Raw genomic sequence first — 21244 nt, forward strand, 5'->3', positions numbered from 1 at the left:
CGACTGAACCGATATTGAATCATAGCAAGATGGGATCGTTAATATGCATCGGCGTGACCTGTCGCCTTGTAACAGTGTTAGAAATGTATTTATTAGCATATTAGCGAAATATCATGGCACAACTGATAGATCCAGTCGTAACCACTCCTCTTCTTTTCAGATCCCGGGTATGATCTTCTGGTTTCCTGAACAACACAGGGAATTGCTAATATTATATTTGCAGCACCGTATTCGATACAATAACAGATCCACCCAAGACACATCAAGAGGGCTATGCTTACTGGGGTACGCGAACCTCGGCACCCTATCCGATACAGTGAGAGTCCATTCCTTGTCGCAATGGCTCCTCCGCCACGTCCGCCGTGATATCCTGTTCTATGTTGGTTCCGTATCCCTTCAGAACACCCCTCACGCAGCTCTCCTCCAGCTAGGTCATAAGGAAAACCCACATCGCATCTGGAGGTTTCCTTGCTCGATTCGAGATGAAACAAGCCGCTTTCACTGTGTCTCAGGTGAGTAGGAGAGGTATTCCGGTTCCCGTCCGATAAGCTAACTTTTTTTCTTTTAGCTTAGGGCTGATCGACCATCACATGTGAGCGCCTTCTTGATCGCTTCCCGGGATTGCCTCATGGAGTTCGCGTGTGCACTAGAGAACGCTGAAGCTGCGGCCCGCTGGTAGGAGATCCATCCTAGGTTCAACCAGCTGGTCTACGTACGACTGCTACGGATCTACTTGTTATCACTAATCATTATCAAACCGGCTACCTTTCGCTCTTCTGGTATACGCGAACCTCAACACCTACTGGTGTAACCACTCAGTGATTCCTCTTCTGCTTAATTACGACGAGAAAGGATACCTGGACTGAACCACAAGCTCAACGAACCACCGATATATGCCTTCAGAAGAAGCAGTCAGAGACAGATAAATTGATACAACCATCTTGAATAACCTACGTACCAAGGCCAGGCATCTTTCTGGATATGTGGCTGAGGGGCCCTTCTGTGGGGTTCTTGGTACGACATATCTACAGCGTTGGGCTGCAATGGCAAGCTCCATTCATACGGGCAAGTAAATCTTGCAGACCGAGCTTTTGTCTTGAGGTGGTTTGTGCGGGACATCCATATCACATCCGGGTATCTATCGTCCATTTACTAAAATGAAAGAGCTGCTCGGCCCGTGGCACGCGGAAGAATCCGTCCTAGAACGGTATACGAACATCGTCCAGAAGCTGTTATATTCTGGCGCAAAGCTCTCATGATACACCTTGGATACTGGCTTTCACAAAGCCAATCCGTCCAGCCGGTAATCCTACGTCGGGAACATAGCAATTGGAGCCATCGAATTATGACGACAAACGGCGGCATAGCTCCACCGGCCAACATACTTGAGTGTTCAATAATGTACACCAACTTAACTTTCAGGGTATAACTACTCCCCAGGGTATCATCCCCACGGTTATCCATCACAAATGTTATACAAAGACCACCCCGAAATCATCATCTACGTCTTTTGTCGTCTACTTCTATGCTTCCCCCGCTTATCCACATCATCCCTCACCACATCCCAGACAGACGCGACCTCCCTGGCATCCTCATCCTGCATTTCCAACTCCCCCGCCTCCCACCTCCTCTGCTGGTCCCAGTACTCCCACACATCGCCTTTGACCGTATACGACCTCCAGTCCTCCCCGTCCCCCTGCCACACCTCCCACCCGAGCAACACGTTCCGGCCTCTGCGCTCCCCCACCAACAACACCCCCAGCGAAGCCGTGACGGGCGGGGCGAAGGGGCTTCTCTTTTTCCGTCCGACCGGGGAACGCCGTACTGTCTCCTCAATACCTTCCAACTCCGCGGGCAACCGATTATTGTCTAGGTCTGGGGGTCGTGGATCCTTGAGAGACAATTCGCCGACGCTAATTTAATCAAACATTAAACCCACTCATCAACCATAGCAGGTCTCAAGGAGTACGTAGATCGAAAGCTGCTCCAGAAAATAGACCCCCCCCGTAAAAAAAAGACCAACTCACCCAAGCAACACCAAATTAACCTCCCCACCAAACTGCCCCGCCCGCGCCTTCCCCCTCGCGATATCCGTAAACTGTTTCAGCAGCAAGGGCGCCATGAACACCCGCTGCCACTCGTCCCATTGCACCACATACCCGAGCGCGATATGCTGCCGCCAGGTGCGCGCGAAGGGATCGGCCCGGTGGTCACGCGCGTAGAGGCTGTGTCGTCCCCGCGCGTACCGGCCGACTTTGCGCGCGAGTGTGGCATCGTCTTGCGCTTGGGGAGGGGGATGGGGATGGAGATGGGGACTGCGACCCTCGCGTGCAGAGGGGGTGTTGTTGTTGTTGTCTTGCGTGTGGGGGCTGCTATCCCCCTCCTCCCCCTCTTCCCCATCCGTCCACGGAAGCGTAAAATACGTGCTGGTTAGGACATGTGCCGGAATGCGCGAGATCTGGAGCGACGAGGCGTGCCAGGTGGAGGGGATGTAGCCGATTTTGTTCCGGTGCCAGTCGGGGATGTGGTCGCGTTGGTCCAGGGGGAGTTGGGTTTCTGGTCGTCGAGAAAAGGAGTTGGGGTCGTGGTGGTGTCGGTGCTGGTCTGGTTCGTCTTGTTGGTGGTATGGTTGTTGTTGTTGTTGTTGTTGCTTCCTAAGACGGGCTCCGTCCGGGGAGAAGAGTTGCTGCATGCGCAGCGACCGGTCTTCGATGTTGTGCTGCTCTTGTTGGGCGTAGTGGTGGTCGGCTTCTTTGAGGGTGTCGAGGACGGAGCGGAGAGCGCGGAAATCGGGGGCGGCTCGGAGGAGGCGCAGACTGGGTTGGGGCATTGCAGGGTGGTTATTCCTGGCTCCTAATGAGAAGAAAGAGAATGATGGCAGAAAAGAAAATGAATCGACCGGTCAAGCGGACTGCCGTCTGGCAATTCGTTGTTTGTATCTGGGGTATACATCAAAGAATGGGCCCAGAGTGCGGAGTAACACGACTAAAAAGCGGGGCGGCGGCTAAATCGACTTAGTCTGTCATTCTTTCATTGTGACACTGACAGAGTCTACTTCCTCCTCCGCACAGCCTTACACACTACATTCATACAGTATCATGCAAGAATCAATCATCATCTCAGATGACGCAAATATTATTTTATCTGTCATATGGTATAAAACTTCATGCACCTAACCCAAAAACCCCCACTATGCCACTTTTTGCTTGCCGTTGAAGACAATATGCTTTTGAGCCCCATAGTAAAAGAACCCGTTGTATCTGTTTCATAACATCGTGACCATGTTGAAAAACTCTAGCCGTTCAGGGTATACCAAAATCAATGTCGAACACGTGGTTTATGTTGAAAGAAAAAGCTTAGTAGCGGTAGTGATCGGCCTTGAAGGGACCGGTGACCTCCAGTCCAAGGTACTCGGCCTGGACGGGGGTGAGCTTGGACAGCTTGCCGTTGACGTGCTCCAAGTGGAGGAGAGCGACCTGCTCGTCGAGGACCTTGGGCAGGACGTAGACGCCGACGGGCTTGCGGCCGCTGGTGCCGAACTCGACGTACTTCTGGCCAAAGGCAACGTCCTCGGCCTTGAACAGGGCAATCTGAGCAAGGACCTGGTTGGAGAAAGAGCAGGACATGACGAAGGAGGAGTGGCCGGTGGCACAGCCCAGGTTGACGAGACGGCCCTCGGCGAGGAGGATGATGTGGTTGCCGCTGGGCATCTCGTAGCGGTCGACCTGGGGCTTGATGTTCTGGACGGACTTGGCGTTGGCCTTCAACCAGGCGACGTCGATCTCAATGTCGAAGTGACCGATGTCTACAGAATTTTTTAGTGATGCTCTCAATCTCTAAGCAGGATGCAACTTACTGCAGACAATGGCGTCGTTGCGCATAACCTCGAAGTGCTTGCCAACGAGGATGTCACGGCAGCCAGTGGTCGTGACGAAGATCTGACCCTGGGGAGCGGCCTCCTCCATGGTGGTGACCTGGTAGCCCTGGACGGCAGCCTGGAGGGCGTTGATGGGGTCGATCTCAGTGACGATGACGCGGGCACCCATGCTGCGGAGAGCATCGGCACAGCCCTTGCCGACATCACCGAAACCAGCGACGACGGCGACCTTACCGGCGATCATGACATCGGTGGCACGCTTGATACCGTCGACGAGGGACTCACGGCAGCCGTACAGGTTGTCGAACTTGGACTTGGTGACGGAGTCGTTGACGTTAATGGCGGGCACGAGGAGCTTGCCCTCCTTGAGCATGCGGTACAGGTGGTGGACACCGGTGGTGGTCTCCTCGGACAGACCGTAGCAGTCCTTGAGCTGCTCGGGGTACTTCTCGTGGACGAGGGAGGTCAAGTCACCACCGTCGTCGAGGATGAGGTTGAGCTTCTTGCCATCCTTGAAGGAGACGAGCTGCTGCTCCAAGCACCAGTTGTACTCCTCCTCGGTCTCACCCTTCCAGGCGAAGCTAGTTGTAGTGTTAGCGCCGGAACGCACAGGCAGAAAAAAAATTCAGCTTACACAGGGACACCGGCGGCGGCGATGGCGGCGGCGGCGTGGTCCTGGGTGGAGAAGATGTTGCAGCTAGACCAAGTGACCTCAGCACCGAGGGCAACGAGGGTCTCGATGAGAACGGCAGTCTGGATGGCTGAGGAGGGAAGGTGATTAGCAGTCAGCAACGACAGTCACAGTGTCGGGACATACTCATGTGCAAGCAACCGGCGATGCGGGCACCCTTGAGGGGCTGGTCCTCAGCGTATCTGCGGCGGATGGCCATGAGACCGGGCATCTCGATCTCGGCGAGCTCGATCTCGCGGCGACCGAAGGCAGCCAACGACTGGAGATTGATTAGGATGAGGATGGACAATTTCTGGTGATGGGGCAGCACATACGATGTCGGCGACCTTGAACTTCTGGGCGGGAGCGGCCATTGTGAATGTGTGAGAAGACTAGGATAAAGAGTTAGCAACAAATGGGAGGATGGAGGATGAAGGTAATGAGGACAACCTACTAGAAGGATAAGGAGAAAAAAAGGGGGTGAGATAAGGAAAAGAGAGATTGGGGAGAGGAGGAGGAAGAGGGAGGGAGGAGGAGGGGAGGGGAATCGGGAAGAGAAATAAGTTTGGTGGTGCTGGGGCGGGGCTGAGCCCAAGTTAGGACCGGAAGAAGAGTTTTACCGGTGGGACCAGCAGTTTTTACTACAGTGTAACTTAAAAGTAACGAAGTTAAGTAATGTTACTACGTACTGTTAGTTACAGCGGCACTTCCCCTCTTCCCCTCCTCCCTCATCTCTGCGTTGTCCAAGTACTCTGGTCCGAGTGAGGTAAGTTAGACATGTAGCGCTTACTAAGCTACTAGTCTAGAGTAGTCCAAGGTACTCACTGCGGTCCAATTGACAGCAATTTGAAAAGTCTCCGGTTCTTACTCCGTACACAGGGATTAACTTATCAGAATCGGATCTTGGGCCCCGTGGGAGCTGGTTTCGGGGGTGGAACCTTAGCTTGAAATATCCGCCGTCAATTCGCCGAATGTAGGGATGTTTCGGATCTTCGGTTCGGTAGGCTTGAAAGATATAACTAGGTATGAGTAAGTAGGCTGGATGGAAATCATCTCGAGTGCTTGCAAATCAGTTAGTTGTATGAGCATACTGTATGTAACTATCCCGAGTCCCCGCCCGAACAATTCAGTAAGGGCCATCACATCACATGGACATAACCAACCCATGCATCTCATCACTACCGCCACCCTCCGTTCCCAGCCTTGCCTGATGGTAGACGTCCTCCAGAATGATTCTCTCCTTTTCACTATGCTCTCGACATCTACTGACACCACTGTTAATTACCAATCATGAGATTAATTGCCCTGACAACCCTCGGCTCCCTTCTACTTGCCTCAGCCCGCCCTCTTACTAGCAATCTTACCATTCTCGCCGCAGCACAAAAGTCATGTCAAACGCCTGGGGGAGATCAAATCAAGAATCTGGCCTGTCGAAATACCGTATGCTCTCTTCTGAATCCCACCAGGGGCACTCAATGCACGGATCTGGACGCTGATTGATCAAGTGTATTGACCAAGGCGGAGGCTGGACCGGGGGCTTTTGCGATGATCAGGAGTAATGTCTCCATCTCCAATCAATGAATCCGGGATCACATCGAGCTAATCAGAATCCACGATAGGATCTGCCATTGTACTTTTCGGGAGGACGATGGTGATGCCGGGGATGATGAAGGCACGCCAAATAACGACACTTCTGCCAAATGATCCCGACGGAAGCGTTACACAAAAGGTGTGGCTTTTATTGTTCATGTTCACAGCAAGATACAATTTCATCTCATCATAGTCATCACCTTTTCCAGCTGCTAAACACCATCATTGAACCGATAGAAGTTCATCCACCGCTGCGATACATTAGCCATAGCCAAACCTGACCGCCGCACAAATAACAAGGATAACCTACCTTATCATACGGCTTGGACGAATCGCAGAATCGAATATCCGTAGCCAGACGGATGACATTGTCCGGATCATTGTTGACCGTCGAGGCGTGGATCTAGATTCATCGGTCAGCGGTTGACTATGACACCAACACCAATGAACACATACCATATGAGGTTTGTGGAGAACGACATCGCCCGCTTCGTAGGCCGAGACCAGCCAGCGATGGCCATGCTCCTTGGCAAAATCGGCCGGCGCATCCGACAGCATCGCGTTGGCCGTCATATTCGAGTTGAACGCCGACCGCGCCTCCTCCTCCGACATACCCGCCTGCTTGGCCTTGGCCGTAAAGTCGGCCTCGAGCTTCTGGCCGACAGCATCACCTATCCCACCTACAGAGTTAGCCACAATTTTGATCATCTCTTGCCAGGGAGAAGACAAAACGACTCACTATCTTCTAAGTAAATCAACCCCCCGCCATTCATCTTGACATCGCCGATAGGCACCCAAGCAGTGATACTCGTCGGCTCGCCATGCCGAATGAAGATCTGATCGTAATGCACACCGATCGGCCGGGTACCCGGAGTATTGTTGCGCAGCAATGTGCGCTTGAAGGTGAGGGTGTTCTGGCCCCAGCCGGTGAAGCGGGCGACAAGGGCGTACAGGGCCGGATGGTTGCAGAGCTTGTCGACATACCAGTCCTTGTAGTGAGCTTCGATGGCGCGGTCGACGAATTCGGCCGCGCTGGCGCCCCCTGGACGCCCGTTGCCATCTGCCGCCCCGGCCCCGATGCCTGGATAGTCGTCGACCGACTTGATTGGGTTAAAGATCCCCTGCACCGGGTCAGAGCCCTCCTTCAGCACCCCCGTCGGCGCGAGGTAGTCGAAGTACCGGCGGCGGGCGTCTAGGACATCCTCCCGCGGAATGGCCTGCTTGAGGAAGAGGTAGCCGTCCTGTTCGTAGCGCTGGCGGAGCTCCTCGAGGGGGAGGTTGGGGTCTGAGGGCCGGAGGAGGGCGGCGTTGTCGCTGGTGAGGGGGCCGTCGTTGACGGTAATGTTTTCATGGAGTACACCGACCATAATGAGTTGTGAATACTAAGCTAAAAGATTGCCAGGATGAGAAAAGTTGAGGTTTGGGGGGAGGTCCGAACAACAGGCAGCAGGCTGCCTTATATAGAGCGACTTTCCCGGTGCTGCATCTCCATCGTGACGTGCTGAATCGTCCACGAGTGGTCACTTGCCCCCGCAATTCGATGGACGATAAGGGGAGCATTTCAGGGTCTGACCGCCATCTAGAAAGCCCGGACATTGACTGTAAAAGGTGGGAAGATGCATCGAGCTCCAGCTTCATATCGGCCCATCCGAACCGAGGGCAATTTTCCCCACATCCCGCGTGGAAAATCCCTCTTTTCGACCATTGTGCCTGGAGTATTTGGCCAATGGGATGCCACCGATCTGCCCGAGGTGCGGGAAATAATCCTTCTTTTGAGCGAGTGGACACTGCTGTGCATGATTTAGGAGGTAGTTATTACTACAGAGGTACAGGTGTAGTTATTTAGATCGTCTCGCTACGGACATGCAATCATTGAGATCCACTCCATACCTCCATCCAATGTACCCTGTACCCTACCCGGATAAGCTCAAAACAGATCACAAAGGGGTATATTAAGAATCTATCTATCACTCTAAACCCAGTCAAGTCACAAGCACCAAAGACACCAAGATAACACCAACCACAACCACAACCATTTCCAATCCTCTCACTCCTCCCCATCCACCCACTCGGTTACCCCCCAAGACGCAACCCCCTCACCAATCCTCAGCCGCAACGTCGAGAACTCAATCGACTCATACATCTCACGCGCCGCGCCGCGTGCCTTCTTGTGCCACGGTCCCAACCCACCCAACCGCGCATCCTCGCGACTCCGCCAGATGCCTGTCACCGCATTAGCAACCTATCCATCCATTTCTCCTCCCTCGATGTTCTCCAGAACACAAAGTTCGAGTGCATCACACCATCCATGACCCACGAGGCCCAAAAAACGAGAAAGCCAAAGGACAAAAAAACTCACAAGTCGCCAGATTCCTCCTCTCCGCATCCTTACTCCCAAACCAATACTTCAGCAGACCCCCGCTAGCCATGGCCTCCTGATGCGAATGCGCATCCAGCAGATACAACCGCTCCCCGTCGGCGTCGGCGCGCAGCCTCGAGCGGAAGGTTACCACGTAGAAACTCTGCGCCGGCCAGACGGTGCCGTGTCGGGCGTGGACGAGCTCCCGCAGCAGCCCCAGAACGGCCGTCCAGTTGAAGGACTCGGTGTACGGCGCGGTGGCGTAATCCGGCCGCGTGGGCTGGAGGATGGTGAGGGCTTGCGCGAGGAGTTGGTTGGAGGGGTCCAGGGTGCGGAGGTCGAGGAGGTGGAGGGGGCTGTTGTAGGGGGAGACGATTAGGTGGGTGCTGGTTGGGGTTGCTCCGGCTCCTGGTTTCAAGGGTAGGGGTTTCGGATGTCCTGGTTGCTGGTGCACGCGCAGTTGCAAGGAAGCAGCAGCGTGGAATTTGAGGGCATCAAAGTCGGTGGTGATGAGACTGTGGTGGTGCAGAAGGGGGGCTTCTTGCTCCGTCGACGGGTGTCCAGGTCCAGGTATAGATATAGACGCCAACTCGGCCTCGTCCGAGGTTGTGGTTGTCTCCGTGTCTGAGGTCGGGTAGAGTGGTTTGCCTATTTGGGGGGCCATTGTCGCTGCGTGCAGGTGGATGGACGGTTCTCGTCGCCCCCTTCCTACGGGTATGTATGTCGCCGCGCTTCAACGGACAAAGGAAGTCGTACAAGGAACGCAACGCGGGCAAATTGAATCGAGTGAGGATGATACAAAGGAAAGGAGAAAAAAAAAAAAGAGAAACCCGAAGATCTGAAATAATCTGGCTCTTTTTCTACGGTCCCCACTCCCTGCCTTTCCCATGGGGGAAGATTCCTCCAAAAGCACGCAATATGCCGACAACCCCAGCCGGCAATCACGAAAAAAAAGGGAAAAAGAAGTCCCACACAATTCCCCGGAGAGACTTAGGAAATGAGTCCATCTCCCTAATATGATCGTCGGCTAGTTTCATGCTTGTTGATTTCGCCCTCTCGAACAGTCTAACCCAGGAGGAACACGACTTAGTGCAACGGTCTCTGTAGTACAGATACTAACTGAGTAGTTAGGGCTAACACCCACCCGACCCTCTCTTCCCCCCGGACCCCCCGAGTGTGGCACGTTTTGCCGCCTGCAATTGCGACAATCACTGCCCTTGAGAAAAAAAAAACTTCTTCTCTGACAACTTAAACGGTGTGATCCACCGCAACTGTCACGAAACAGATTTTGCAGTCTTGCGCCACCACTAGATGTGGGCCCCTTGCTTGCGTTCGGCCGCTATTGTTCTGCGCCGATTTCACCATCGTCGGCCAGAACCATGGCTAAGGAGAGTCTGGGTTGGCACGGGACCAGACCCGACTGCCAATCGGCCCTGCCAAACCCTTTCTATACATTCTTTATGTGTTTCTCGGTTTCTCGCTCGAAGTTAGACTCAAGGGTGAAACGGCCAAGTCTTTCGTGGTTTATTTGATTGGACTAATCATCCTATCATACATAATTTCTTTCTTGGAATGGTATCATGCAGGGCTGCGCAATCTTTTAGAACGCCGGTAAAAATGCTCGTGATCAGAAATCAACATGGAAAAATCAAGATTGTAGACTGCGACTACCGCTTCAGGGGCGCGGGAGGCGGTGCCATCTTGCCGTCGCCGGTGTCGACCTTCTTTCGCGGCGGCATGGCTGGGACCTTGAAGCCTCCATTCTCCCCCTGCGATGCGGTATTGCTGCCGTTCGACTGCCCGCCAACCTGCGTGAAGGTCCCGGACTTGAACCAGCGATCTTCTTCGGCCTTGCGCTTGCGGTTCAACTCGGCCTGCACCTTGGGATCGACCAGCTCCAGCCCCTGCACAGGAGTGAAAGCAATAGTACTGGCCGTGCCGGCGGAGCCCCCCAACGAGGTACCGATACCAGACGCCCGCAGACCCTTGGCCTGGAGGACGCTGGCAGTTCCGCTGATTCCGGGCCCGCCTCCGAACGCGCGGAGAGAGGTCGAGGTCCCGCTGACGGGCGTCGCGGTGCCCCATCCCTTGTTGTTCTTGCTGAGCTTGGCCCGGGTTCTTTGATCGATCTGCGTGGCGCGGATGCGGCCGTCGTTCTGTTGACCAAGCATGCCCAACCCCACCGTTCCTTCTCCCGTGCCATATCCCACCTCCGCTTCTTCCTTGCCAAAGGCCACCCGGTTCTGGGCCTTGCGGAGCTCCGTCATCGCCACGGCCTCCTTGGCCTTTCTGGCCCGTCGACCACCGCGCTTGCGGGAGGGCTTGTCATCCGGGGCGGGAAGCGCCTTGGTGCCCGAGTTCGGCGCAGGCTCCGTCAGCTTCTCGAGCCGCTGGTAGCACTGCTGCTTGAGCTCCTCGCCCAGAGAGCCATCGGGGCTGTAGTTGGAGACGTCGGCGCGAGTAGCGAGTACCATCTTAGCCGACACGATGCGGATAGCCTGCCGCTTCAGGTCGTTCGGAATCTCCTGGATGATAGGCGAATTGTAGAGAAAGCCCTGTGCCCGAATGCCGTGATTCGTAGCAAAACCCAGACCTTCCTTCCGCTTGGAGCCTTGCGCGCCAAGGTTGCAGGCGGGGATCTTAGCCAACTCGCGAAGACCACCCGTTTGATTGAGGAACTGCGCTGCCGTCTCCGGTCCAACCAGCGCTGCAAGATTGGGCGCAATCTGGTTCATGCGCGACTGGATGCTCTCCGTCAGCGCGGTGCGCTCGCGATCGAGCTTCAAGATCCGCTCGCACGTGTCTAGCACCGCCTTGAGCTCCGACTCGGTCATCTCGCGGCCGCGCGTCGTCGTACCCTCCACCGCCACGACCATCAACGACGGACCGTCCAGGACCGACCGGAGGGGCACGCCGACCATGTTGTCCGCGGAGGTCGACAAGGCCTTGATGTCGTTGAGCGGACCGTTCTGGAGAATCGCCACCGTCTTGGCATAGTCGAGCGGCGTCGTTACGAGCGTCTCGAGCTCGGGGAATCGGATCGAGTAGTGGTCGCGTAGGACCTTGTGTAGGCGGGTCAGTTCGTCTTGGGTCGACAGCGCGACGTCGAACTCGTTGGTGATCTCGGGGGCCGCTGGCTGCGCCAGCTGCTCCTCGTCCACCATGTGATCATCTTCATTGCCGTTGTCGTCCTCCAGACCATCTTCAATCTGGAGATCCTCGTCGTCGTCCTCAAAATCTCGAAGAAGGTCCTCGACGTTCGACATGATGGAAGTGTGCTGTGAGGGGGGGGAAAGTATTGGAGGAACGAAACCCGAGCTTCAACATGGCCTGCATTTTGCCCAGAGGCGCCGCTCACCGCCCGTGACTAAGCCATCCTCGCCGGGGGCACAAACTAATATCCCGGGAGGCGTTGCAGACCCAAAGCGCAGCCCTTCCGAATTTGGATCGGGAGAACAAGCCTCGAATTCCCCGACATCATCAACACACGGAGGTCTTGCTTGCTCAGGCTCAACCGGAAGAACGTCGGAGAGCTACCCAGTGCTGGGATTGATCGGGCCGAAGGGTGATCACGATTCATCCAGAACAACACGTCTCATCCAATCCCCACATCAACCACCTAGTCAGCAGCTGAGCATCGGCTTCGCGCACCGGCCGCAGTCAATCCACCGATAACCACCAACCACCGACACCTACCTCAATCACCTCGCACCCTCAACCGCCCCATCAACCCTCAGCAGACAAGACACAATGGAAGCTTCACGCGGCCCACCCAGGGTCAAGAACAAGGCCGCTGCGCCCGTCCAGATCTCCGCGGAGCAACTGCTCCGCGAGGCTGTTGACCGGCAGGAGCCCGCACTGCAAGCGCCCACGCAGCGGTTCGCCGACCTCGAGGAGCTACACGAGTACCAGGGCCGCAAGCGCAAGGAGTTCGAGGACTATGTGCGGCGCAACCGGATCAACATGAACAACTGGATGCGGTACGCGGCGTGGGAGTTGGAGCAGAAGGAGTTCCGTCGGGCCCGCTCGATCTTCGAGCGGGCGCTCGACGTGCAGCCGACCTCGGTGGTGCTGTGGATTCGCTACATCGAGTCGGAGATGCGCAACCGCAACATCAACCACGCGCGCAACCTGCTGGACCGGGCCGTCACTATCCTTCCGCGCGTGGACAAGCTGTGGTATAAGTATGTCTACATGGAGGAGACGCTGGGGAATATCCCTGGCACCCGCCAGGTGTTCGAGCGGTGGATGTCGTGGGAGCCCGAGGAGGGCGCCTGGAGTGCGTATATCAAGTTGGAGAAGCGGTACAATGAGTTCGAGCGCGCGCGGGCCATCTTCCAGCGCTTCACGATCGTGCACCCCGAACCGAGGAATTGGATCAAATGGGCCCGGTTCGAGGAGGAGTGTGGGACGAGTGATTTGGTCCGCGAGGTATATGGGATTGCGATTGAGACGCTCGGGGAGGATTTCATGGATGAGAAGCTGTTTATTGCGTATGCCAAGTTTGAGGCGAAACTGAAGGAGTATGAGCGCGCCCGGGCGATCTACAAGTATGCTCTGGATCGGTTGCCGAGATCCAAGTCGATGGCCCTGCACAAGGCGTATACGACGTTCGAGAAGCAGTTTGGTGACCGCGAGGGCGTGGAAGACGTCATTCTGTCCAAGCGCAGGGTGCAGTACGAGGAGCAGCTGAAAGAGAACGCGCGGAATTATGATGTGTGGTTCGATTTTGCCCGGCTGGAGGAGACCTCCGGCGACCCGGATCGGGTACGCGACATCTACGAACGCGCCATTGCCCAGATCCCGCCCTCTCAGGAGAAACGACATTGGCGGCGGTATATCTACCTGTGGATCTTCTACGCGATCTGGGAGGAGATGGAGGCCAAGGATGCGGACCGGGCGCGGCAGATCTACAACGAGTGTCTGAAGCTCATCCCCCACAAGAAGTTCACCTTCGCCAAGATTTGGCTCATGAAGGCGCAGTTTGAGATCCGGCAGATGGACCTTCAAGCCGCCCGCAAGGCGCTGGGCCAAGCTCTGGGCATGTGCCCCAAGGACAAGCTGTTCCGAGGCTATATTGACCTGGAGCGTCAACTGTTCGAGTTCGTGCGGTGCCGGACGCTGTTCGAAAAGCAGATTGAATGGAACCCGTCCAACAGCCAGTCGTGGATCAAGTATGCGGAGCTGGAGCGGGGTCTGGACGACACGGAACGCGCGCGGGCGATCTACGAGCTGGGCATCGACCAACCGACCCTCGACATGCCCGAGCTGGTGTGGAAGTCCTACATCGACTTCGAGGAGTACGAGGGCGAATACGACCGCGTCCGCCAGCTCTACGAACGGCTCCTGGAGAAGACCGACCACGTCAAGGTCTGGATCAACTACGCCCGGTTCGAGATCAACGTGCCGGACGAGGAGGAGAAAGAAGAAGAGGAGGAGGCGGAGGAGCGGCCGGTCAGCGACGAGGCCAAGCGGCGTGCCCGGGCGATTTTCACTCGCGCTCACAAAGTGTTCAAGGACAAGGAACTCAAGGAAGAGGTATGGTGTTTGTTTCCCCCTCTCGGTGGTCATCCTGCAGAAGCTAACATCACATATTCCAGCGCGTGGAACTCCTCAACGCCTGGCGCTCGTTCGAGCACACGCACGGCTCGCCCGAGGAAATCGACAAGATCGAGAAACAGATGCCGCGCCGGGTCAAGAAACGCCGCAAGTTGGACGACGACCGCTACGAGGAATACATGGACTACGTCTTCCCCGCGGACGACCAGTCGGCGGCCAACCTGTCGAAGCTGTTACAGAGAGCGCACCAATGGAAGCAGCAACAGGCGGAGGGAGCATAGGATTGAGGCCTGGTGGTATATGTACGTGTATAGAAATAATATGGATGCTTGCATGTCATCAGTTTTTTGTTGTACATTTTCATGGTAGTCTAGAGTCTGGGTATGGTGATATGGATTATACAATCTTCTGTAGAAGGCTTTTGTTGTGTGGTACATATAACACTAATTTGACCAGTTTTTCAACAATTGGGACGATGGCGCATCTGGGAGCGCGTCAGACTGAAGTACAAACTTCGGCCGCAGGACTCAGTCCTAGTAATCTGAAGGTGGCCGGTTCAAGCCCGGCTCGTCCCATTTCCTTTTTTATTTTTCGCCTTCCGATTTCGTTGTGGAGGATCGGGAGCTCCCTCCCGTGATGGAAATTTGCCACATCACGACGGGTTCTACTCACTATTTGCCACCCGTTCAGATCCTTCTGTTAAGCGTGCGTCATCCTCAAGTTCCTGGCTCATCCTTCGCATCATCATGAGGCGGGGGTTTCTCAAGCCTTTCTTCCAGTGTTGTTGATCTGCCGGTTTACCCGACTGTTTCAATGTCTCTGTATGCAATTGAAGATATATCTCCGTACTATTATATATGCAAATATTGAACACGATAGCAGGTGGATGCCTGAGGCGATGTCCACCCACCCAAGAAATCATGCAAATTAGTATGGAAACTAAGCTTAGTACTGAAAAAAAGGATACTATCTGCCGTCAGATAAACAGAAATCAAACTTAATCTATCATCATCTATCCTCTATGCAAAGTGCAACGCAACGAGTTTTCTCGTTCGTAACTCAATCCCGCATGACGCATCACATATCCGAGAGCCAAATTGCCAGTCCATGACAAACGCGAAAAAAAAGTGTAACTATATATATTTCCACACACAAAAAAGAAACCAACGCTTGCAGAATCTCCGAAAAAAAAAATCATACCCCCGACCGATTATAGTATGTCCCAAATGGGAGTTGTGCCCATATCGTTAAGCTTTTAATTTAGTGGTTGAGCGTGGAGCGTACTTAGTCCACGTACTTTTCGAGCGTCTTGAGGATACCGTCGCGAGCGATATCCTCCATCGCCCGAGTGATTTCGGCGAGGAAGCGCTCGTCGGTGCGTAGGTCATCACCGAACAGGGACTTGATGCTGAGGAGTTGGTGGGGCTTGGTGCCGCCGGCGCGGGCCTTGGTCTGGAGCTCCTCGCGCATGGGGTCGTCGACGGTGAACTCCTGGCCGGCATCGTCGACCCCGTTGACGTAGCGGAACCAGGCAGCGGCGACGAAGCACAGCTTCTTGAAGGGGGCCTTGACCCAGATGGCCTCGGCGATGGAGGGCATGATGAACTGGGGGATCTTGCCGGAGGCGTTGAGGCAGATGCGCGGCAGCTGGTCCATGATGGTGGGGTTCTCGAAGCGGCCCATGAGGGTGCGGCAGTACTCGTCGATGTCCACCCCGGGGATCTCGGGGAGCAGGGGTTTCACCTCCTCCTGCATCATCTGCCACACGAACTTGTTGAAGGTTGGGTTCTCCATGACCTCGTGCACGTACTTGAACCCGGCGAGCTGGCCCGGGTACCCCAGGGCGGAGTGCGAGCCGTTCAGCAATCGCAGCTTGTGCTTCTCGAACTGCTCGACGTCGTGCACGTTCTTGACGACCTGCACGCCCACCTTCTCGAAGGCGGGGCGGCCGTCGGCGAACTGATCCTCGATGACCCACTGCATGAACGGCTCGGTCACGACGGGCCAGCTGTCCTCGATGCCGAAGGTGTCGGCCAGCGCGGTCTTGTCGGCGGCGGAGGTCTGCGGGGTGATGCGATCGACCATGGCGTTGGGGAAGGCCCCCTGGGTGGCGATCCAGTCGGCGACGGCGGCGTCGCCCTTGAGGCGGGCGAAGGACTCGAGCATGTGGCGGGTGATGGACCCGTTCTTCTGCATGTTGTCGCACGACATGACGGTGAACGGGCGCAGGCCGTGCTGGTGCCGGCGACGCAGCGCGGCGTACAGGAAGCCAAAGGTGGTGCGCGGGGCGGTCTCGTGGGCGGGGTCGAGGTCGTACTGGATGTCCGGGTGCTCGCTCTGCAGCTCGTGGGTGTTTTCGTTGTAGTAGTAACCACTCTCGGTGATGGTCAGCGAGACGATGTGCGTGTCGGCGTGCGCCATCTTGGCGATGACGGCCTCGCGGTTGTCCGGTGCGAACAGGTACGAGTTGATCGCCCCCACAACGTGCGCGAAGCTACCCTTCGCCGACCGCTCGATCACTGTGTACAGGTGGTCCTGCGCCCCCAGCGCGTCCCGCATCGCCGCGTCGAACGGCTGCAGCCCCACGCCGCAGATGGCGTAGTTCTTCTCGCCGTGCTTCTGCATCAGCTGGTCAACGTACACGGCCAGGTGGGCGCGGTGGAAGCCGCCCACCCCGACGTGCACAATCCCTTCTTTCACCGCATCTCCGCGCGTATAGCTGGGGACTTGTACCTTGTGCTCACCCGCGGTGGAGGCGATCTGGGAGAGATTCTTGGAGCTGAGCTTGAGGGGAGCCATTGTGGTGGTGTTGAGGAGGAGAGGGGAGGGGGTATAGAGGTATGAGATGGAGGAGGAAAATTGTTGCTGTAGGAGAGAGATTCAATTGAAAAAAGGAGGAGAGGAGAGGAGAGGAGAGGAGAGTGAGAAGAGAAGAGAAGAGAGGGAAACAAAAAGATTGAATGACAAAGAGAAGGAAAAGAGTTTGTTGGTCAGGTGAAAGACAGACAGCTTCACCGCCGCTTTTTCAAACTGAGTTGGACAGCATTACATCATGCACAGTGGCCATGGATGGCATGGAGGCTGCGTCTGTTTCGCTGGTGGGGAATGGGCTTGCAGGCAAATAGAAGCTGTGGTGGTGGAGAATTTATTGTGGAGGAAGTGTACTTATCAACTACTAGTACCGAGTAGTTAAGTTAAATCACTGATAATTAACTTATCATCTGTGCTTTGCAATCAATACGTGAACCCCTTGCGTCAGAGCTCCGAACCTCCGAAACAGTCCAGAACCCTTCTTCCGGGCTTCGGTGAAAATTCTACTAATACATAAGTACAGTTTTCGTTGATTATCTTCCATCATACTCCGTCCTATAGTCACCCTTTTTTAATCAAGGGTGTTTGGCCACCCACGCAGTCAGGCTTATATAATCATACGGATTGAACCCTAGGATAGACCACGTGACATTCCACACTACACGAGAAGAACAACTCAATCATCGTCAAACACATTGAGACAAATCAAATGACAACAGCTCATAGATGATCGATTACAGCAAGTTACCTGAGTAGTACTCACTGGAGCGCCTATTATCGATGGTGGAGCTCAGTCCTCCAGTTCACTATCGGCGGCAATGTACGCATACAACGCCGTAGCCTCCTCATCACGCTTCTTCTTGTCCAGCTCGGAGTCGGCCGCAATGTAAGCGTAAAGCGCCGTAGCCTCCTCATCACGCTTGTCCAGCTCGGAATCGGCCGCAATGTAAGCGTAAAGCGCCGTGGCTTCCTCATCACGCTTGTCCAGCTCGGAATCGGCCGCAATGTAAGCGTAAAGCGCAGTGGCTTCCTCATCACGCTTCTTCTTCTCATCCACCTCGGAGTCGGCCACAATGTACGCGTAAAGCGCCGTGGCTTCCTCACTTCTTCGCAAGCGAAGGGCCTGGAGGTCTTCTGCCCGAACTCGCAGGGTCACGGCTGCTGAAGCGACTTAGTGCCATCTCTATTGCAGAATGCATATATATGCTAGGTTTCATGGAGGGGTGCATACCCTTTGCTGTTGGGGCGGAGGCCGCCAGAGGGCTCAGAAGGAGCGTGAAAGCGGCGGATAGGAACAACGAGTACTTCATGGTCAAGAAGATGTGCTTGTAAAGGCTGCTGAGTCTTGTTAGTTTAGGAAAAGGATGGCTTGACTGAAGAAAAAAGTCTAGGAAGGGATACTTATATCTTGGCCTCCAGCATTGATAGTCCTGGTTAATGATCTGAGCGCAGATAAGTGTGATCGGGTGAATGGATATCACTCAGCCGTGTGCCCAAATGCCAGTTTAGCGAGTCTTGATTCCTGTGCATCACCGTCATTGCAGCTGCAGTAGACATCTGCACCTCTTTCAATGGGGAAGGAGGCGATACTACATCAACGCACCTTCATAAGTGAAATGGGTTCGCAATCCAGGCCTATCTTTCGGCCATATGGGAATAATCAACATGTGACTGGCAGGCATCTGTCTCTAGTCCCGGCCGAAAAATCGATATGATTCCATCCACAGAGATAACCCGGCGGTATACGCGGTCTATGGGTCAATGGCAATGGTGCAATCTAAGAGTGACCACCGTCCTATGCAAGCCAGGGATAGCGTGCAACTAGCTGACGGACGTAGAATTGCACCGTGGACCTTGGGTATTTGACCCTCCTTCGCTCTGGACTTGGTTGCTCCTCATCTGCTGTCTCTTTCACTCACAGAACCCCCGGCAGAGCTCTAATCATGAATAAGTTGCCGGTGTCTCCAGCATATGCGCGACTCGGCGCTCCAGACCCCGAGGTCTGCAGCGTGCGGGGAGATACAGAAAGTGAGAATGAGGGATTGCTCGAAAAGGAGGTCCCTCAGCGTCCTCAAGCTCCCAACAGACGATATCAACTGGTCCTCTGGCTCAATGGTACCATCTTTGTACTGTCGCTGTTTCTGTTCGCCATGACTGCAAGCATCATTCGGGGCATCAGTGATCCAAACCAGTTGCTGCGCCAGACCTCTGAATACTGTGAGGACAACTGTGATCCTGACTGCACCTTCACGTTGCTAATGCCTCGCAGCTCCGATCTTCGATCAGCTGGAAATACCCCTCATACGCAAGAAAATGAATGCAACGCTGTTGGAGCCGGAGCCCCTGCCCATCTACCGCCAACCTCCGAGCCCCGAGGTGGACGAGGCCTGGAACCGACTCGCAAATATCAAGCCCATTGCCATCAGTCGCGATGACGTGGTCAAGCTGGGCAGGGATCCTGAGCAGGCAGCGAAATGGCCGGCAAGCTTTGGCTTCGGGTCCGACGCATATATTGGGCGACTCGACGTCTTCCATCAAATCCATTGCCTGGACTGGCTGCGTCGCGAAGCGTACTTTGACCACTACTATGGGAAGAAGTGGCCGCCGGGAACCCGGCCCTCTGACATGCATCGGACGCATATTTCCCACTGCATCTACCTGCTGCTCCAGAACCTCATGTGCAACGCTAACGTGGATATTTACACCCATTATTGGGCGGACGCGCAGCTAAACGCTTTCCCCGACTTCAGCGTCAACCACCAATGTCGGGATTTCGACGCCATCTTGCGCTGGCAAGAGGAGAACTCGGTCGATGTGGACGAATTCGCGGCCATCCGCAAGCCCCCCGATGCAGAGGCCAGGGTCATGTCACATCGTTTCAAGGAGTTGTTTGGCTGGTACAATGCCAATCCTGACGATGGCTCAGATAGTGGGATCATCGGATGAGCACTACTAGCTGTGGGTGGTTAGTTTGGTTTTGGGAGGGGAAACTCAGGGTCTGTGATCACCTTAAACTAGTTTACTTCACGGGAGAGAATTGAAAGCGGGGTTCGGTGAAGATTGGGGGTCTTTGTGTATGTATTCTTATCGTGCATTGAGTCACGGCTTGGTGTGCTTAATCTCGATCCCTGCAAGCGCTATTAGAAGACTGATAAGCGATATTAGAAGACTGATAAGCGAACATGGGTACAGATTGTGCCCTCAAGTTAGGAATTGAGAATCATGCAATGTTATCACTTCATCAATGCATGAGATCACATTAGTAGAAGAAAAACCCGAACTGAACAAGATAATCCATGACCAAGAGGAATGAGCATCTCTATGATCTCTACTCCTCCAGTTAGCTGAACATACAGCCCGAACGCGAAAATGTCCTATTCAGCACGCTTTCTCTACAGCATTTTAGCAGCACTCATCTTCATCTTGCTGTTTTTCTTACTGGGGGCCATAGTAAATCCAGTCACCGGTTGGAGCAGCCTCTTGTATCCGCTCCAAATCCAAGGTTGTCCCAGCGTGACCCCTCCCCCACCTCCAGTCACTCGCAAATTTCATCCTTTGACTTCAGATACCTCCTGGGAGTCTCTTATCCCGGAGAATGGAGGCATATTGAAGGTTCGCACCAGTAACACGACGGTTACCGACTACGGAATCTCCATGTTTCATCAGCTTCACTGCCTCACCGTTCTTCGCGGGGTGGTTTTTCCTGACAAAGCCCAGCATCATGGTACTTCACCATCACATTCAGGGAATGCTCACGAAGATACTGTGCACTGGGCCCATTGTTTTGACTACATAGCACAGGTAAGTCCATCGTAAATGCGGTCACGTATCCCCCCGTCTTCTGACAACAGGAAGGCGATTACCTGCGCGGCAGACGATACTATCGAACCACCCCATTCGGTGGTGGACAGCAAGGGAAATCGAGTCTTGATTATCGACGGAATGGACCATACGCATCAGTGTAAGGACTCAGAGCTGCTATGGAAGGCTGTTCGAGAGAGTGAGGCCCAGTCTGTTGATTTGGCTCTGGTGAAGGATACAATTAGCCATAGTGATTTCGTGCACTTCATGGACAAGGATCACTAAGTATAGATGAAGATATGGTTGTGTAATGAGCTGTACTGAGTTGAATGCAGCGTTCAGTTTCAGGGCCAATCTAGAGGATTGGGAGTATAGTAGGTTTAGTGTCTCAGATGGTGTTCAGATGGTGTTCAGGCGGTGTTCAGGCAGCCGCGGGCTTACGTGCCTGGACCGGGGGACCCTGGTCGGTCACATGTCTCTCTCTCTTCTCCTTAAGTTATCTCTCCATCTCCATCTCATCTTGAATTCTCTCTCATCTTCAACCAGCCTCCACTGACGAGAACTTCATTCCTTTAGC

The 21244-nt window shown here is 54.6% G+C and overlaps 10 protein-coding genes and 1 non-coding gene across 11 annotated transcripts; 4 read left to right on the forward strand and 7 right to left on the reverse strand.

Annotated features, from left to right (window-relative positions):
- Positions 1-1450: 1450 nt before the first annotated feature.
- Positions 1451-2932, reverse strand: BP01DRAFT_391047 (uncharacterized protein). Its single transcript, XM_025578047.1, has 2 exons — positions 2028-2932; positions 1451-1913 (listed from the first exon to the last, which is right to left on the reverse strand). The coding sequence occupies exons 1-2, from the start codon at positions 2828-2830 to the stop codon at positions 1502-1504; spliced, it is 1215 nt and encodes a 404-aa protein (XP_025432188.1). The 5' UTR covers positions 2831-2932; the 3' UTR covers positions 1451-1501.
- A 178-nt stretch (positions 2933-3110) lies between these two features.
- Positions 3111-4921, reverse strand: BP01DRAFT_338656 (adenosylhomocysteinase; the record flags this gene model as incomplete). Its single annotated transcript, XM_025573331.1, has 5 exons — positions 3111-3805; positions 3857-4458; positions 4512-4638; positions 4695-4827; positions 4883-4921. The coding sequence occupies 5 exons, from the start codon at positions 4919-4921 to the stop codon at positions 3357-3359; spliced, it is 1350 nt and encodes a 449-aa protein (XP_025432189.1). The 3' UTR covers positions 3111-3356.
- A 1174-nt stretch (positions 4922-6095) lies between these two features.
- BP01DRAFT_25847 (uncharacterized protein) lies at positions 6096-7610 on the reverse strand. The gene is made up of 4 exons (XM_025571294.1): positions 6877-7610; positions 6594-6808; positions 6448-6540; positions 6096-6388 (listed from the first exon to the last, which is right to left on the reverse strand). The coding sequence occupies exons 1-4, from the start codon at positions 7502-7504 to the stop codon at positions 6350-6352; spliced, it is 975 nt and encodes a 324-aa protein (XP_025432190.1). The 5' UTR covers positions 7505-7610; the 3' UTR covers positions 6096-6349.
- A 574-nt stretch (positions 7611-8184) lies between these two features.
- Positions 8185-9385, reverse strand: BP01DRAFT_373211 (uncharacterized protein; the record flags this gene model as incomplete). Its single annotated transcript, XM_025576774.1, has 3 exons — positions 8185-8360; positions 8497-9036; positions 9361-9385. 3 exons carry the CDS (start codon positions 9383-9385, stop codon positions 8185-8187), a joined length of 741 nt encoding a protein of 246 aa, XP_025432191.1.
- A 432-nt stretch (positions 9386-9817) lies between these two features.
- On the reverse strand, positions 9818-11782 carry BP01DRAFT_355875 (U4/U6-U5 snRNP complex subunit PRP31). Its single transcript, XM_025574799.1, has one exon. The coding sequence runs from the start codon at positions 11760-11762 to the stop codon at positions 10164-10166; it is 1599 nt and encodes a 532-aa protein (XP_025432192.1). The 5' UTR covers positions 11763-11782; the 3' UTR covers positions 9818-10163.
- A 155-nt stretch (positions 11783-11937) lies between these two features.
- Positions 11938-14377, forward strand: clf1 (putative cell cycle control protein (Cwf4)). The gene is made up of 2 exons (XM_025574800.1): positions 11938-14034; positions 14097-14377. The coding sequence occupies exons 1-2, from the start codon at positions 12247-12249 to the stop codon at positions 14334-14336; spliced, it is 2028 nt and encodes a 675-aa protein (XP_025432193.1). The 5' UTR covers positions 11938-12246; the 3' UTR covers positions 14337-14377.
- A 147-nt stretch (positions 14378-14524) lies between these two features.
- BP01DRAFT_t112 lies at positions 14525-14630 on the forward strand. The gene has a single exon. It is a non-coding gene; the product is annotated as a tRNA-Phe (tRNA).
- A 318-nt stretch (positions 14631-14948) lies between these two features.
- Positions 14949-17202, reverse strand: BP01DRAFT_355877 (mannitol dehydrogenase family protein). The gene has a single exon (XM_025574801.1). The coding sequence runs from the start codon at positions 16852-16854 to the stop codon at positions 15340-15342; it is 1515 nt and encodes a 504-aa protein (XP_025432194.1). The 5' UTR covers positions 16855-17202; the 3' UTR covers positions 14949-15339.
- A 384-nt stretch (positions 17203-17586) lies between these two features.
- BP01DRAFT_355878 (uncharacterized protein) lies at positions 17587-18176 on the reverse strand (the record flags this gene model as incomplete). The annotated part of the gene is made up of 2 exons (XM_025574802.1): positions 17587-18027; positions 18098-18176. The coding sequence occupies 2 exons, from the start codon at positions 18174-18176 to the stop codon at positions 17657-17659; spliced, it is 450 nt and encodes a 149-aa protein (XP_025432195.1). The 3' UTR covers positions 17587-17656.
- A 633-nt stretch (positions 18177-18809) lies between these two features.
- Positions 18810-19812, forward strand: BP01DRAFT_364982 (oxidase ustYa family protein; the record flags this gene model as incomplete). Its single annotated transcript, XM_025576343.1, has 2 exons — positions 18810-19083; positions 19136-19812. 2 exons carry the CDS (start codon positions 18810-18812, stop codon positions 19810-19812), a joined length of 951 nt encoding a protein of 316 aa, XP_025432196.1.
- An 802-nt stretch (positions 19813-20614) lies between these two features.
- Positions 20615-21013, forward strand: BP01DRAFT_355879 (uncharacterized protein). The gene has a single exon (XM_025574803.1). The coding sequence runs from the start codon at positions 20683-20685 to the stop codon at positions 20950-20952; it is 270 nt and encodes an 89-aa protein (XP_025432197.1). The 5' UTR covers positions 20615-20682; the 3' UTR covers positions 20953-21013.
- The last annotated feature ends 231 nt before the right edge of the window (positions 21014-21244 follow it).

Source organism: Aspergillus saccharolyticus (genome assembly GCF_003184585.1).
Source record: "Aspergillus saccharolyticus JOP 1030-1 unplaced genomic scaffold BP01scaffold_11, whole genome shotgun sequence".
NCBI classification, from domain to species: domain Eukaryota; kingdom Fungi; phylum Ascomycota; class Eurotiomycetes; order Eurotiales; family Aspergillaceae; genus Aspergillus; species Aspergillus saccharolyticus.

Coding starts and splice junctions, on each gene's coding strand:
- BP01DRAFT_391047 (XM_025578047.1), bottom strand. CDS start 2,830: ATGCCCCAACCCAGTCTGCGCCTCCTCCGAGCCGCCCCCGATTTCCGC. Junction 1,914..2,027: donor GTTAATTTGGTGTTGCTTGG/GTGAGTTGGTCT, acceptor TGATTAAATTAG/CGTCGGCGAATTGTCTCTCA.
- BP01DRAFT_25847 (XM_025571294.1), bottom strand. CDS start 7,504: ATGGTCGGTGTACTCCATGAAAACATTACCGTCAACGACGGCCCCCTC. Junction 6,541..6,593: donor TTCTCCACAAACCTCATATG/GTATGTGTTCAT, acceptor CGATGAATCTAG/ATCCACGCCTCGACGGTCAA. Junction 6,389..6,447: donor CGTCCAAGCCGTATGATAAG/GTAGGTTATCCT, acceptor AATGTATCGCAG/CGGTGGATGAACTTCTATCG.
- BP01DRAFT_355875 (XM_025574799.1), bottom strand. CDS start 11,762: ATGTCGAACGTCGAGGACCTTCTTCGAGATTTTGAGGACGACGACGAG.
- clf1 (XM_025574800.1), top strand. CDS start 12,247: ATGGAAGCTTCACGCGGCCCACCCAGGGTCAAGAACAAGGCCGCTGCG. Junction 14,035..14,096: donor ACAAGGAACTCAAGGAAGAG/GTATGGTGTTTG, acceptor CACATATTCCAG/CGCGTGGAACTCCTCAACGC.
- BP01DRAFT_355877 (XM_025574801.1), bottom strand. CDS start 16,854: ATGGCTCCCCTCAAGCTCAGCTCCAAGAATCTCTCCCAGATCGCCTCC.
- BP01DRAFT_355879 (XM_025574803.1), top strand. CDS start 20,683: ATGCGGTCACGTATCCCCCCGTCTTCTGACAACAGGAAGGCGATTACC.